This window comes from Parasteatoda tepidariorum, chromosome 2, assembly GCF_982258835.1.
Source record: "Parasteatoda tepidariorum strain Cologne lab strain chromosome 2, Ptep-v5.0, whole genome shotgun sequence".
Taxonomy (NCBI): Eukaryota; Metazoa; Arthropoda; class Arachnida; order Araneae; family Theridiidae; genus Parasteatoda; species Parasteatoda tepidariorum.
In genome coordinates this window covers 110581078-110596761 of record NC_141756.1, presented here as the reverse complement: position 1 = coordinate 110596761, position 15684 = coordinate 110581078, and the positions used below count along the sequence as shown (strand labels likewise).

The window sequence follows — 15684 nt, the reverse complement described above, 5'->3', positions numbered from 1 at the left end:
ACATGATTTTTGAGACATTTGTATAAAAAAATACTACCAAACAAAATGTGCAGGAAAATAAGACTACTTACTTTAATCAATACTTATGTCTCCAACTAGTTAGCACAAAAAAAGAAGAAAATGTATAAATCAATTAAGAAAGCAATAAAGGAGGCCTTTTCTACTTTAGCACATTTTGAAAAATGCAGATGATCTTAGCAATAGAAAAATTCATTTTTTTTAACGAAAAAATCTTGAAGAATAAACATATTAACAAAAACAAAAGACATTTCCAAAAATAAATTCTTATGAAATGAGTGGTTTTTCATAAAACTAAGAAATTGTGAAAGTAAGTCTTTCACAAAATAACTTTTTTACACATATTCAAAAAGATATTTAAATTAGAGTTGCATATTTACCTATCTCATTACTCTTTGAGATTTTAAAATCAAATTAATGAAGAAGACAGAAAAATATTTCTACAGTAAACACTATACAAATTTTGAACTCGCGCATAACGTATTACAGTGATCATGGAAGTAGCAACATTTTGTTCCATATAAAATCAAGCTTTCTGAGAAATGGCCTGGATAAAATACCAAAGTAGTTTCCAAAATATAATAAATTAATTAAATAATTGTGTAAAAAAAAGATGAGTTCATTGAATACTGCTTAATATGAAAGTTGAATTACAAGCCTATCCCTTAAAATTTAATGATCTTAAACAGCATTCATTTGAGAAATAAAATAATGGAGATTTTACTAACAACTTTTTTCAGGCTACGAGTAAAGTTTTAATACAACATGCATAATCATGTAAGACAAAAAGAGAAACTCAAAATTGGAAATAATAGCACTTATATTTAGCGAAGTAAACAATATGTATATAATTCTTAATCTAAAGAAGATTTTTTTAAACCATTATTTATAATTATTTGAACAATTACAACAACATTAGTACTGGCAATAGCATCATCTGTTGAGGAATAAGAGAAGTATTTTCGTCATCGGCCGATATTCTAAAGCCATTTTTTAAAAAAAAATTTCTTCAACAAATAGGGAGAAATTTGAGAATATACTGCTAAACAGGAGATAGTCATAAAATACAGGAGTCTTCATTAAAAAACAGGAGATGTGGCAGGTATGCATTCATATTTTAAAAATATCAAGAAATATAGCTAGATAAAAATATCACTAGCTTCTTTTTTTTTTGTCAGCACTTCTGGTTTTCTAATTAATTTTTTAACCAGAAAAAAAAGTATTCACTGAATTTTTGTCCATTTACATCATTTTGATTACCAGCTATTTCGATTTTGTTTTTAATGTACAGTCTCCTTTAGAAAAAAAAAATAATAATTTTTACAAAATATTAGATTTTCTTATACATTTTAACAGAAGTCATACTTTAGTTAAAATTCTTGAGTTCTAAGAATTAATTAAAGCACATCATATTAATACTTAAGAAATCATTCTACGATATAAGACAATAAATATTAAATAAAAAGCTAATCTCCTCTCAATTAGAATCATACTAAAACTTATTACAATTATAATAACTTATAATTAATAATTTGAAATTTTATTCAATAAAGATTTCAAAAATTTCTTTTTATTTATTAAGCTTCAACAAATGAACATTTACCTGGGGAAAATCTGAATCAGAAGACAAAAGAACATTTTCTGGCTTCAAATCACAATGAACTATGCATTTCAAGTGCAAATGTTTTAAGGCCATTAATATCTGAAAATAAATTATTTTATTTGTAACGACAACAAAAAAGATGGTGTTTTATTTATTTATTTATATATATATATTTGTGACAGAAACTAAACAACTTACTTGATAAATTAAGAACTTAGTGGTTCTCTCAGAGAGTCTACCCTTCTCACTAGAAAGGATCATTTCTAGCATATCTCCTTTTAATTTCTCCATGACAACAAAAATCTGAGATGGGGAGAGAAAAAAAGTAAATCACAATCTTAAGAGAATATGCAATTGTATATTAAAATAAGAATTGTGAAGCTTAAAAAATGAGTGATACATAAAAAGGTTATAATCTTAAGAACTCTAAAATGGAATTTCACTCATTTCAAAAACATGTTGTAATTATTCTAAAAATTTCGGTTTTTATGATTTCATATATATGAAGAATATTTTTCTTTTTTTATAATTAAAGAATAAGAATTTGTAAAATAATCAAGAATATTCAACTGATTTCTCTTTCGTTTTTTTGTGATGGGTAATATATTCAGTATTTAAAAAAATAGTAAGGTTGCCACTGATAACTGTAAAAAAATTTAATTTTTTTTTCCTGCATATATTATAAAAATTTTATTAAGAGGTAACACACATTCACTGAACTCTTTATATTAGGATAAATATGCTAGTTTTAGTTGCCGGAAATACTTGGAGAAATAAGAAACAGCCCAATATAAAACAAATAACGTTATAATTAATATAATACTATAAGAGGGTGCATAGCCAGATTTTTAAACAAAAAATTGACTTCTTTTAAATACTTTTTAAGAAATCAAAAATACTTTTAAACACTTTCCAAAAAAATCCTAATCAGGTAGTAATAAAAAAAATTCTATTGTTTAAAGTTCTTAATTTATAAACATAAAATCAGTAAAATTCAAAAACATTTTAAAAAACTTGACATAATCATGATAATATAACTAGTTTCTGATAAATATTGCAGAGAAAATAGTGAAAATATTGCATTTTTTGTAATTTAGAACGCCAATAGATACAGCAAAGAAAAATCTTTTTAATCGATAGAAAATTAAGCACTTTTTACTAACACTGAATAAAAAAGCATCTTTAAGGACTTTTAAAAAAAGGAATAAAAAATAAGCACCTTTAAGACCTTTTTAAAAATGCTACGTGCCCTGTATAGTATAGCTGAACTTCTACAGTTGAGCATCTTTAAATATCCCTTAGATAGCTCTTTGAGGTCTGCATTTTTTGAAAGACAAAAATAAAAAATAAAATTCCCTGTTTCTTTTCCCAGTTGGTGAGGAACAATTCAAAATTTCCGTCATTTTCCCTATTATAGCTGATTTTTTAATTCCCTGTTATTTCCAGGTTTTCCCTATTCTCTTTGCAGAGCCCTGATCAATAAATTAAAAAGTAAACCTACAAATATTGGGGTGTTATAACTGATATTTATTTATTTTTAAGAAAATCCAGAAACTTATACTTTAATTAAGAATTTTTAATAAGTTTCATAAAGTTTTCCTGGGAATAATAAACATTCTTCAAACCATTAAAAATTTATTTAATTGGAACATAAGTATCAACGTTAAAAAAGTCTAAGTGAAGTTTAAAAAAAAAAATTGTGAAAGAAAGTAGCTGTAGATTGAAAAAGATGAATAACTCAACAAACTGAATACATACCCTCTCAACTGTCTCAAACATCTTTTCCAAATTTACGACGCCATGATGATGAATATTTTGCAGAATTGACACCTCATTCTTTAACTGTGCTTCCTGTTTAGTAGGAAAACGCATTTTGTCAATGACTTTAATTGCAACAGATCTACCAGAGGTCCTGTGAACACCTTCAAAAAAAGATTTGAATAGATAATGAAACATTTATAAAAGTAATAATTATAGTTGAGTGAATAAAAACCTTAAGAAAATACCACGCACAAACAATTTTTCCAATAGAATAAAACAATGTCACTACAGCTCAATCTTTTTGTTAAGGTAAAAAATATTGGTTTTATTATTATTAATGGTCATAACAATAATTAACAATACTTATCAACAGTTACTGATTATTAGAGAAAATTACCAAAATTTCTTTTGAGAAACATTGTGATTAATGATAAGTATAGTTACTAACAATCATGATTATTATTTTTTACCGCTGTCTGTTAATAATTGTTTATTACTGCCTGCATCATTAAGTACCAGACTGTATAGAAAATTCTTAAAAATACTCATTAAGCATAGTACATTATCAAACCTTACTAATCGATCGTTTACATCGAGAACAAAGTTACATTTTTTTTTTTTTAGCTTAATGGTTGACACAAAATTTTAATTAAACAAAATTTATTTAAATTGTTTTGGATTTTCTTTTTGTTGACACATTACTTTTTTCAATTAATTCTAATTGCTTTTCAAGTTATATTTCATGGTACACTCAGGAATGAAAGTGGACAAAAATTAAAAAAAAAAAGCAGAGCTTCTACAACACAGTCACTTAGCTGTAGGGGGAAGTGCTCGATGTAATACTGTGATATCAATAAGATATATAAAATCATGACTTCGAACTCTACCAAGGGATTTTTATTTCATATCAAAATGGCAAATGCGCTTAGACATTTAAATTTAAATTTTTCGAATACAAATATAATTTTAAACGTCTTTGATCACTACTACATTAAAGAAAATTAAGCAATACATTCAGCAGTTATGAAAATTCATCCTGTGATTCGATGCATTAAGTAAAAAGAACACGAGTAAAAAAAATCATGTGCTTGGATAAGTACAGTACAAACGAAAATAACGAGTGGAGTAGAGAGAACTATAATATACAAATGTGCATCACACCAAGGAGGAAAACTATGTATCACACATCAGCGGTCGAAACGAAATTGTCAACAGCCTAAAACCTCATCCTTTCCGCTCTATATCGGAAGTAGCGGTTGTCAAGGAAACGGAGCATCTGCCAAAGCTCTATTTTCTCCTGATGATCATTTTTATCAAACGGCTATTGGAGGGAAAGAAACCTCTTTGTAAGTACGGTCATTGTTTGAGCGCAGGGTGGGACTTGGCAGTTAAGGGAGTCTGTAATAAATGGACCCCCCAAAAGCGGATTTTCGCTTTTTTCGCAGAAGTCTTTTATCCTTGTACACTGTAACTTAAGTTTGTAATGGACAACTTGCTTCAAAACTTTCATAAATACAATACTTCAAGCAATTAACCATGGTGGAATTTAACTAATATATCAATGGCTCGACTGATATAATAACTGCATTGAGTTTGAAATTGTAATAGAATTTCATTATCTTTGATATTGTAATTAGTATTTGCAGAAACTTTTAGATCAGAGCCTTGCTTTGGAGGTTTGAGTGAGCACCTCTTTATAAGCTAAAAGAAACAATTTTGTTTACTAGGCTTTAAAAAAAAAAGATTATATACTTCACATTCATCAAAATAATGATATATAACAAAAGTATTTTATTCAACATTCACCCTCAGTGCATATCAACTGTTGACACTGTTGTTGATGTAAGTGAAAAATAATGATATAAAATTAATATTTCAGAAACATACCAAAACCAATAAGTAAATGCTAACATTAACAATGTTTAGAATTCACTGATTCACTATGTGGACATTCACTCTTATTTATAAAAAGAAATTTATCTTTAATGTTACCTTAATCCCCGTGGCAGAATCGTGGTGACATGGCGACATTGTAACAGATCGTTACAGAGTTCTTGCAGAAAGATTTTTCTTTTGGAAGTAAAAAGTTTTTTTCTTTCTGCCGAAATTCTCAAGTGATTTTATCTTTTCTTCAGAATTGTATTCAAAAGATGCCTTTCTCGTGCATCCAAATGGAAAAAAATGTTTTTGCCTTTCTCATTTGAGAACAATGAAAAATAAAGATTAATGAAGTAAAAAATTTGGTTTTCTTTTCTGCAGAAAATTCCGTTCTAATTTATTTAATGCAGTTATTGCTATTGATTACCACATAGTTTGAAAATCTGATACTTTTTAATATAATATTATTTATTACAACAACTGAATCTCGAAATAAAAACACGCATTTAGTAACCCCTTTTTGAAGAGTCCGATTTACTGCTACGGATTTCACGATTCTTTAATTTTTTTTAATGAGATGATGATTTACAAAATGCGAAAAGAAAATAATTACTGTGGTTTCCCCCTACAAAATGTGAGAATGTAGCCCATAATATTAGAATAAAAAAATATTACATATTTAATTAAAAAATTATTTTATTTGATCTGAAAAGTCTGTTTTTTTTTCCTTTTTAAAAATGCTTTTGTTACTTTAATTTAGTAACATGCATATTTGTTATTTTTAAAAGTATCTTGCAGAAAGATATTAGTATTAGAGAGGTATGTCGCAGAAAGCCCATACCACAAAATTGCCATAGATAATTTTTGAATTGTGTTGTACATTGATGCATTATTGTGAAAGATACATGATTACTTTTAGCGCTCACTATACAAGTTTGCTTATTAAAATTCTAAAAAGGAAGCAAAAAATTTGAAAATATTTGTCATCATAATTAAAAAACTCAATACCTCCATATACAATGCCAAATTGACCAGAGCCAAGAACTTCATCAGGAAATATTTGATACTGTAAACTGATGTCCTGTACAAGAAAAAAAAATATTATGTTTCATTTCGTACAATAACATTTCCAGGTCACCAGGTATGATTTTGTTTGAATGATTAAAAAAATGCTTTTAAACTTTTGTATATTAAATAATTAAAGCATACTGACCAAACTTTGTTCCCCCTTTTCTTTTTTCGTCTGGGCTTCATTACAAGGTTCTATATAATAGAGAATTTGTATAATAAATATACTTATTCAAAATTTATATTAAACAAATTCTAGAAATAAAATAGATTTTCAAAATAAAAATTATTATATGAAATGCAAAATGTTATAATAATGGGGGAAACTTCAATTTTGATAATGATTTCTAAATAAAAAAACAAGCATGAAGAAAATTTTAACAATTTTTGAATGAAATATGTCAACTGCCTTTCATCAAAATTGTTTATCTATTGAACTAAAATTTATTGTTTAAGTCATAATAGCTGTTAATTTTTTAACTCATTAATGAAAAAGAAGTAAATGCTTAGAAAAACATAATACACATTTTTTTAAAGCTTAATGGGGAAGAAAAAAAAACTTATAGCAAATTATAAGCAAAAACAGCCATTAATTGATTTGATATAAATAAATTACCAAAATTATTAACTTTAAATTTCTACATTTGTGCATTTTTCTTTACAACTCAATTGTCAGCAAAAAAAAAAAAATATCAATAATATTTTAATATTCTTTTATGTGTTATAATCATTATTTACCCATGGATCTTAATCAATGCATCTCTTTGAACCTACTTTACATAATTTTACAAAACCTATTTTGCCTTTTACAAATTTAAAGAATAAAAATAAAATTTCTTTATACTAAGCCATGAGTTTTGTGATGCTGTATTTTATAATTTTTTTTTAAAATTATATTCAGGCAAATCAATTTCATTGTTTTTTCAACACTTTATGTTTTAAGGATTGAGAAATATTTTTTTTTCATTTTTGCTAGTTTTTTTATTTTAACTAAAGTGAAGCACATTAACAGAGTGTTTCTAATAGACTTAATTCTCTTACTGTCTCTTTTTTCTTGTTTGGTAAGACAGATAACTTGTAACAGAAAAAACTGAGATTCTCTACACTAAAGTTATATTTCAGAACTAATAAATTTTTTCCTGTTTCTCCCTAATTATTTTTTATTATTCTTTTTATCAACGATTTTTTGTTACAACAACATTTTTTAAAGAGCTTTTCTAATGTATGTTATTCTTTAATGGCCACTTTTTTCTAAAAATATGGCAATGAGAAAAAGTTAAATTAAGATTTAAATAATTTAATTTTTCGTTTAAAAATTAATGATTCTTGTTTTGGTTTCCATTTAGCTTTTTCTTTTTTAAACAGATGTTTTTATTATGACACAGCAATTGAGATTAAAATACAGTAATTGAAAAACTAAAATGTTTAGCAGATTAGAATTTTCTTTTTTTTTCAAAAATTAACATCAATTTTGAATTTTTTGGGTTTTGCTTTTGTATATAGTCTTTATCTTTTAAGGCGTTTTTATAATAGTGTTGCATTTTTAAAAGTATTTGTGATAGACATTATCTCTTTTAATGCATTCTGGATAATTTCTTGTTCTGGAAAATATTATTTTTAGCTTTAAAGTTTCGTTTTGAGAATTAAGGATATTTTTTTTTTCAACTTTATAACTTTAGTTTTTTTTTAAATAGTGGTTAGTTTTTATCTATCAAATATTTCTATTTAAGTTTTCTTTTCTCCCTTTAATCCACATTAATAATACAGCTAATTTTTGATTATTTTTCAATAATGAATAAAGCTATTTCTATAGAAAATAATTACTAATGATTGTTTTAAAAAAATGTCGCGATTTGGCTGATTTTTTTGGCTGAATATTTGGTATGCGGCCAAATCACTATTCGTTACATCCCTATGTTATATAAAATAATTTTACTATAAAATTGTCCAATATTTAATCTATCAATTATTCAAGTACCAATGCATAACTAAAATGAACTCTCATAAATTTAAGAGATCATGGGCTTTATTGGATTTTTTTTCTTTTTATGCTTTTTGCTTAGAATGGCTTTGAAATCTGGGCTTAATTTTTAGTTTCAGTTGCTTTAAACACAGTTTAAAACTTCTAACCAATTTACACTTATAGAACAATATTTATTTTAAATTGTGAATCCAAAAAATCAACTTTATATTACATAAAATATTTTTATTACAAAATTATTAGATTGAATTATTACAAAATTATGTATCAAAAGATTTAATATATTAAGTATTCAAACACTACTGCATGACTAAAATAAACTTTCATAAATTTAAAGAGATCATTGGCTTTATTAGTGTCTTTTTCCCCTTCAGTTGAAATATTTAAACTGAATAAACATTGAAAAAATTAGGTGATTACGTTATTTAGTGATTTTTAAATTCCCTGTATTTTCCAGGTTTTTCCTGTGGAGTGGCAACCCTGTTCACGAACTAGTTATATCTTCCAGGTACTGGTCCTTTGAACATAAGGCTAAACTTTATTAATTTTTATCCTGGTTTAATTGTGAATCAGCATTTATTATTACAGTCAAACATTTATTATTACAGTTTATTATTATAGCGAACATTCAAGGGACCGAAATTTTGGTTCACTATAACCGGGAGTTCACCATATTCGTACTGCTAACAATCTGAACTGTTTTCTTTTATTACAGATTACTTAAATAAATGATAAATAAAAAGAAATACAAAAATGATTAAAAATCAATATGTAGTAACAAAAAATGTGTTAACTTTTATTTTTATTAGTCTTCATCTTGCGTACAAAAAATTTAGGGATAGGAAACTGAGATAGAAGAAGCAAACAAGAAAGAATGCTTACGGTTACATTTCACTCAATAGATGGCTTTAAAAATCGGTATAGGTATTTTATATAGAAATTTCAAAATTTCCAAAAAATGAAGAAAAAATATCAATATCAAAGACAGAAAAAAGTTCATAATATCCAATTTCTTCTCATCTTTTGGTTCACTATATCCACAAAAAGTAATATTATATGTGTATAAGTAAGGCACGGGAGTGAATATTTCGTTCACTATAAACCATGTTCACTATAGCCGGGTTTGACTGTATTTGTTTTAGAATAGAGCATACCTTTATTGAGATAAGAGAATTGGCAGGTTGATTTTGGCATATCAACAGGCATGAGTGCTTGCCTTATTGAACTCTCCCAAGCTTTCAGATTGCTGTTATCCTCAGCTATATAATAATCCACATTTGCAGTCCTCAGTTCCAAATAGTGCCCTTGATTGTGATCAGAACACATATTCTGTTTTGAAATTTCTACGGATAAAATCTCTGAGAGTGGAATTTCCTACAGGGATAATAAACAAGATGAGACATACTCTATAATTTTCAAGTTTTTTTTTGTTTTATTCAACTATAAAATAAAATTATTAAAAGAAATATAAAAGAAATATGATAAACAGAGTAAACACTTATAATAAATTCTAGTTTAAAATATTTAAAAACAGCAATAGAAATCAAAATCTGAAACACCTAACTCATGAGATAACAGACATAACACTAAATAGTGTGGCCCTCATTTAAATATTTTAATTCCTAATTAAGTATGTATAAGATCAAAAAGTTTTTAGCAAAAGCAGTTTTGTAAAATATTGAATAAATTTCAAGACACAACGCTCAGTGATAGGACACTAATATCATAACATGAAATTACACTTTTCATGTGAAGCCTTATTTTAGAGTTCCTTAAAACTAATTTAAAAAATGAATAAATAAAAGAGATTTAAAGTTATTGTAACTTAAAGGAACAACAGTAACATTTGTTAAACTACAAACATTTAAAATGAAGTTTATAATTATGATAAGTAAACAATAGAAATAAAGATTTGAAAGTTTACACGGAATCAAGATTAATTAAATAATTTAAAATAAATTTCTTAAAAAGTACTTCAATTTTAAAATTCACAAGACTTTAGTATTACATAAATGGTATTATACATAATTTCAACTCCTTAACTAAATTATAGATACGACTTACCTTATAATATTTCGATGTGGTATCGTTTTGAAATAAGGTCACACTTTTAGTATCAAGTCTCCAGAAATGTCTTTTACGCTGAAAAAAAAAAACAATTTAACACTAGGCAAAACTAAATTTTATTGTGAAAAAAAAGACTTCCTTTCTTTTAAAAGTTTTCTAAACTAAGATTATAACTATTTGTGAAAAACTAATTGTCTTGAAAATATAAGAAACTCAGAAGTAGTTGTTCTCGTTTTTGAACTGAAGTGATTCATAGGAATTTCTCTGGTTTCACATATATTTACATTATTATCATTGAGGTTTTTACCTAGCTTAATAATTTTTTAATCCTATCAAGAGAAGGATTCAAAACAAATTAAAGTAGTATCAGAAAAGTAGAAAATATTTTCCCATTTTATTTTATTTAGTATTACCAGTTAGCACACGAAAAAGAGGCAGGCCGAATATGAGATGGATAGATGGCTTATTGTCTTACGACTTTTGGTCTTAAAAACTAGAAAACACTAGCAGGAAAAGGTTAGCCTGGAAAAAACTTCTTGAGAAGGCCAAGACCCACCCTGGGCAGTTGAGCCATTGATGATGATGGTGATAGTGAATATTAACATTTAAATTTTATTTTGTATTACCTAAAAACAAGTAAAATTACTCTTTATGCAAACAATAGCATTTTTCAAGCATACTTTATTAAGTATATAGATACTGAATAGTATAAATCTATTAAAGCAAAAAATGTGAATCAATCTAGAAAAAGTAAATAATAAAATAAACTCTTATAATTTATTCAATCTGGTTTTTTGTTTTTTTTGAAAAAAAGAAAAAAAACATAACTATTAATTAAAATATGAATCCATTCAGCTTAAATAATTTTTGATACGAATTCCTCACAAAGATTATTTTGCAGAGAAAAATAATTTTGCACCTGATATAAAGAAAAAATTACAAAACATACTTACCATTCCTTCTTTGTTTGTATGATGCATTAACCAGCCTTCCTTAAGAATTTTATAATTTTTGCCTTTTGTGTGTTTAATACTTTGAACTATTCTCTGTAGGGGTATATTGTTACTAGAGGCTTCACTAAAAGAACAAAAAATTATATCATTGAAAAAGTAGAATTAAAAAAAAAATAAAGGTGAGTGTAATATTACTTAGTCAGTTTTGTAATTAAATGTTAAGCATTTTAGAACAATCTGTGTCAAGCTGAAATATGCATAATATATTTCTGAACATCTTAAAAACAAAAGTTTATTATTTAATAATTTTCAATAAATAAAAATCATTAATATAATCTCTAATCTTTTTGTACCACAACCTTCAATTAAGTTCAAAAATAAAATCCATTTTTGAAGATTCCCTCTACATTTCTTAACACATTAGAATGGAAAACTGTTATAGGGTTGCTGATGTTTTGATTTCATTAAAATTCTCTCGAGCTTTCTCTACCTTCAACACATTTGAATGCATAAGATTAAGAAAAAGAGCATTGGCTTTAAATTTAATCGGTTAATAGCCAAAATATGGATTCCTTAACTTTCCTTGGCAAAAACTATGCTACTGTACATATGAAACTCGCAATTTTTAAATTCCTTGGCGGAGGGAGGTGTCCTGTGGGGCTTAATATTGCAGTCACACCCCCATGGCCATTTTCTAAATGTATAATTTGATAATGTATATTTATATTAAAAATTGAGATTAATCTTTGTTTCGGAGCTCCACATAAATTTCAAAAATAAAGCATTCTTATTTATTATAATTTGATTGTTTATCAAAAAATTTATGATTTTCTGTCAAATAATTGCTTGCCTACATCAATCAACATCTTCTTCAACTAATGGTAAATTCACCAACTTCCTCAAACCAAAAATTATTTCTGGATAATATGGTTTATCCATTTTCAGTTTTGAACAGAATCTACAAAGAAACTTAAGAGTGATAACTTGATAATATTTTCAGTCAAACTTGTAGAATAAATGAGTGCATCATAAACAAATTACAAACTTTATAAAAATTTAAATTTTTACAACTCTTTTGTAACATTTTTTTTTCCTTCACACAACTACTTTACTTTGATGTATGTTTATTTTTAGATAACAATCTCACAAACTTCATTAATAGATAACAATCTAACAAACTTCATTAAAAAGAAAATTTTAAATATTTTTGACATAAATCAATATTTTGACATTTATCAATAGCCTCATTTGTCAAAAAATTACTTCAGAAACAAAATTATCATGCAGATATCCTTATAATTTAACCAATATAATAATGCTTAAATTACAGCGAAAAAGTCATTTTTATTAATAAGATATTTTAATTTCTACAACATATTTATTTAATCACAATAACTTGTGAATAGTAGAAATTTTACAATGAAAGAAATACATGATATATTTTAAGAACAAAATTTGGCAGAATTCAAACAATTGAAAAGAAGTATTTCTTGACTTATCAAAAGCAAATTTATCTTTTTCTATTAATTCTATCAATGTATGATAGTTTACAAAATTAGAAAAAGTAATTTGTGAGGGCCTATATAAAGTAGGTTTTAAATTAATGTACATCATTCGTGTAGAAAAAATAAATTGTGAATAAAGTAAGATTTTAGCAGAACATGCGGAAAAAAATTATCTATTGACAAAGTGAGGTTGACCTAATTAATAAAGAGAGTACAAGAAATATGAGTCAAACTTAAAACATATTTCTAGTTTTCATTCAATTGCTTGAAATTTTTAGAAAAAAAACGAATTTTGCACTTAAATAACTTTTATCAGCTGAAATTGCAAGATTGTGCACAATTTCATATCATTATTAGGAAAACCTTGGCAGCAGATATTTAAAAAATAAACTTACAATTTTCAATTTTACCAAAAATAATTGATATAGATAATGAAGAACTGTGAAATAGAAAGAGCAAAAAATATCTCAGTCACAGGTGTTTCTACATGTGAATGCACAAACATTTCTTACTATATATAAAATTCTAATGATGGTGTCGCAGTTTTCCATTGTTGTCGGTGCATTTTTATTGGCTAGAAAATCACGTGGTAGGATCCAGTTTTTCCTCATTCATTTCCATATTGTTTTGGTTGTCATCAGCACAAAATTAATAAGAATTTTACATGTTTTTTTTTCTATGAATGTTTTTGTATCCCTAATTTAAACTCATTTTCCTGCTCTGATATTATTACGCTTTTAATTCAAGAGTCTAAAAAAACTAAGAGAAACATTGTTTTTTTATTATTATTATAGTGTAATTTTTCGCTACGTTTTAAGATAAAGTTATTTAGAATGGAGGTCTAATCTTAATAACCGTTTTAAAATTATTATTGTCGTGCAAATAACATTAATATAATGTTATAAACTACAGTTAAAGAGATCTGTTAAATGATTTAGAGCTTAACGATCATCTTCATGCACATTGAGATGCGAGCAAAAATAGTATTTAATATATGCTCTTAGTTTCAAACTTTTGAATTAAAAGCGTAATAATAGCAATACAGGAAAATAACATTAAGTAAGGGATACAAAAATGTTTATAGAAAAATAGTACCTTTATGACTTTTATTAATTTTATGCTGATGACAACCAGAACAATATGGAAATGAGTGAGGAAAAACTGGATTCAACCAAGTGATTTTCCGGCCAATAAAATGCACCGACAACATTGGGAGACTGCGACATAATCGTTAGATTTTTATATAGAGAAAGATATTATAATGTAATTCTGGAGCTATATTTTATGATAAAGTTATTTAATAGCTGTTATTGATATACTGTTATAAATTACAGCTGAAGAGATTTGTTAAATGATTTAGAACTTAACGATCATGCACAATGAGATGCAAGCAAAATTTGTATTTAATATATCCGCCCGTTTGGTAAACGAAAACTTTAAATTACGGTTGTGAACTCAACAAATTTGTTTGAGCAATATAATTTTATAACAATATAAATGTTATTTTAAAAAATAATTTGCTCAGAAAAATTACTTCTGTTCACCAATAGATCTAATACAAATAGATAATAATATTTGGACGTGGGAAGTGGAGGTACAAGCGTATGCAAACAGAATCTATAGATATATTTCTCTTACACGGCGACAAAAAAAAGCCTCATTACAACTCCCCGAATGGCAACACTAGAAAATCGACCCATGATTGCCGCTAAATATGTCACATGCCAAATCTAGCTGAGATGGCTCAACATATAGCGCTTTTAAAAACGGAAACTGAAATAACCAGAGAGAGCATAAGCTAGGCAGAAGTGGTCTTTGTCGATAGATCTCTATTTTAGTATTTTGTCGAAAGCTCTTTTTTTCACGAATTCATATATTACGAATTTATTAATTATAGCCAAAATTTTAACCTTTTTAAAGAGATATCAGTTTTAGAAATTTTATCTTCAGATTTTGTACTATAGCACATTTCTAATAGGTGTAACGAATTACATGTCTTTTATTTGAATTCAAATTTATTTTAATGACTTTATTTACTAAAAAGATGTAATTTTTTTTCTAAAAAAAGTTGTTATATGGATTAGAATGATTGTTTTGAATTCTTAGAATTTTGAGCATTTGCAATGTACCTAAGTTAGTAGCGAGCTTAACCATATAGATTACGTAGCAATTTTCGGGGGTTGGCGAGCGTTAGCGAGCAGGGGGCGCAGCCCACTAGTAATTTATAATTACGTATTATAAGCTATAAAATAAATGTTTAATTGAATCAATCTTCAAGTGTATATTAAAATTGATTGTCCATATAAAAATGTAATTTTCAAACTTCTATCATGAAATGTACAATTGTTAAAATCTTCATCTCTGTATACGATTAAACGTGAGTATTTAGATAATGTTAGAATATCAATATTAGAATATTTCTTAGACTATTTTATTTAGTAGACTTTATTTTCTAGTCTATAATGACTTACTGAACAGGAATTTTAGATTCATCATCTTGTAGGGAAGATTTTCCAGAAGAATTATCACTTTCTTCTCCTGATTCTTCATCCATATGATCCATTTTTTCATTATCATCATTTGAACTGTTTTTTGATACATCAGAAACTAAAATAAATGAAAAGATAAATAAAGAAAACATTAGAAAAATTACAAAAATCTCAAAGACAATAATCAAATAAAACTAAAAATACAGAGCTTCACCAATTGCTAAGATCGGTGAATCTGGGTTACATAGAGCCAAAGTTCGGATAATGAATTTCTGCCTCACCATCAGAGGATGATATAATTAATAATAAAAATTATGAATATGCATCACTTGTGTATCAATAATAATCAATATAAATTATC

The 15684-nt window shown here is 26.3% G+C and overlaps 1 protein-coding gene across 1 annotated transcript in view; it reads right to left on the bottom strand.

Moving 5' to 3' along the window:
- Positions 1-15684, bottom strand: part of LOC107448714 (serine/threonine-protein kinase D3) — a 38643-nt gene that overhangs the window by 9930 nt on the left and 13029 nt on the right. Inside the window, exons 8-16 of the mRNA XM_087158042.1 lie at positions 15306-15441; positions 11330-11453; positions 10374-10451; positions 9464-9683; positions 6474-6523; positions 6269-6341; positions 3380-3543; positions 1820-1924; positions 1622-1720 (exon numbers count right to left, since the gene is read on the bottom strand). Coding sequence (XP_087014168.1) covers positions 1622-1720; positions 1820-1924; positions 3380-3543; positions 6269-6341; positions 6474-6523; positions 9464-9683; positions 10374-10451; positions 11330-11453; positions 15306-15441 — 1049 coding nt within the window. The remainder of the gene's footprint in view (positions 1-1621; positions 1721-1819; positions 1925-3379; positions 3544-6268; positions 6342-6473; positions 6524-9463; positions 9684-10373; positions 10452-11329; positions 11454-15305; positions 15442-15684) is intronic.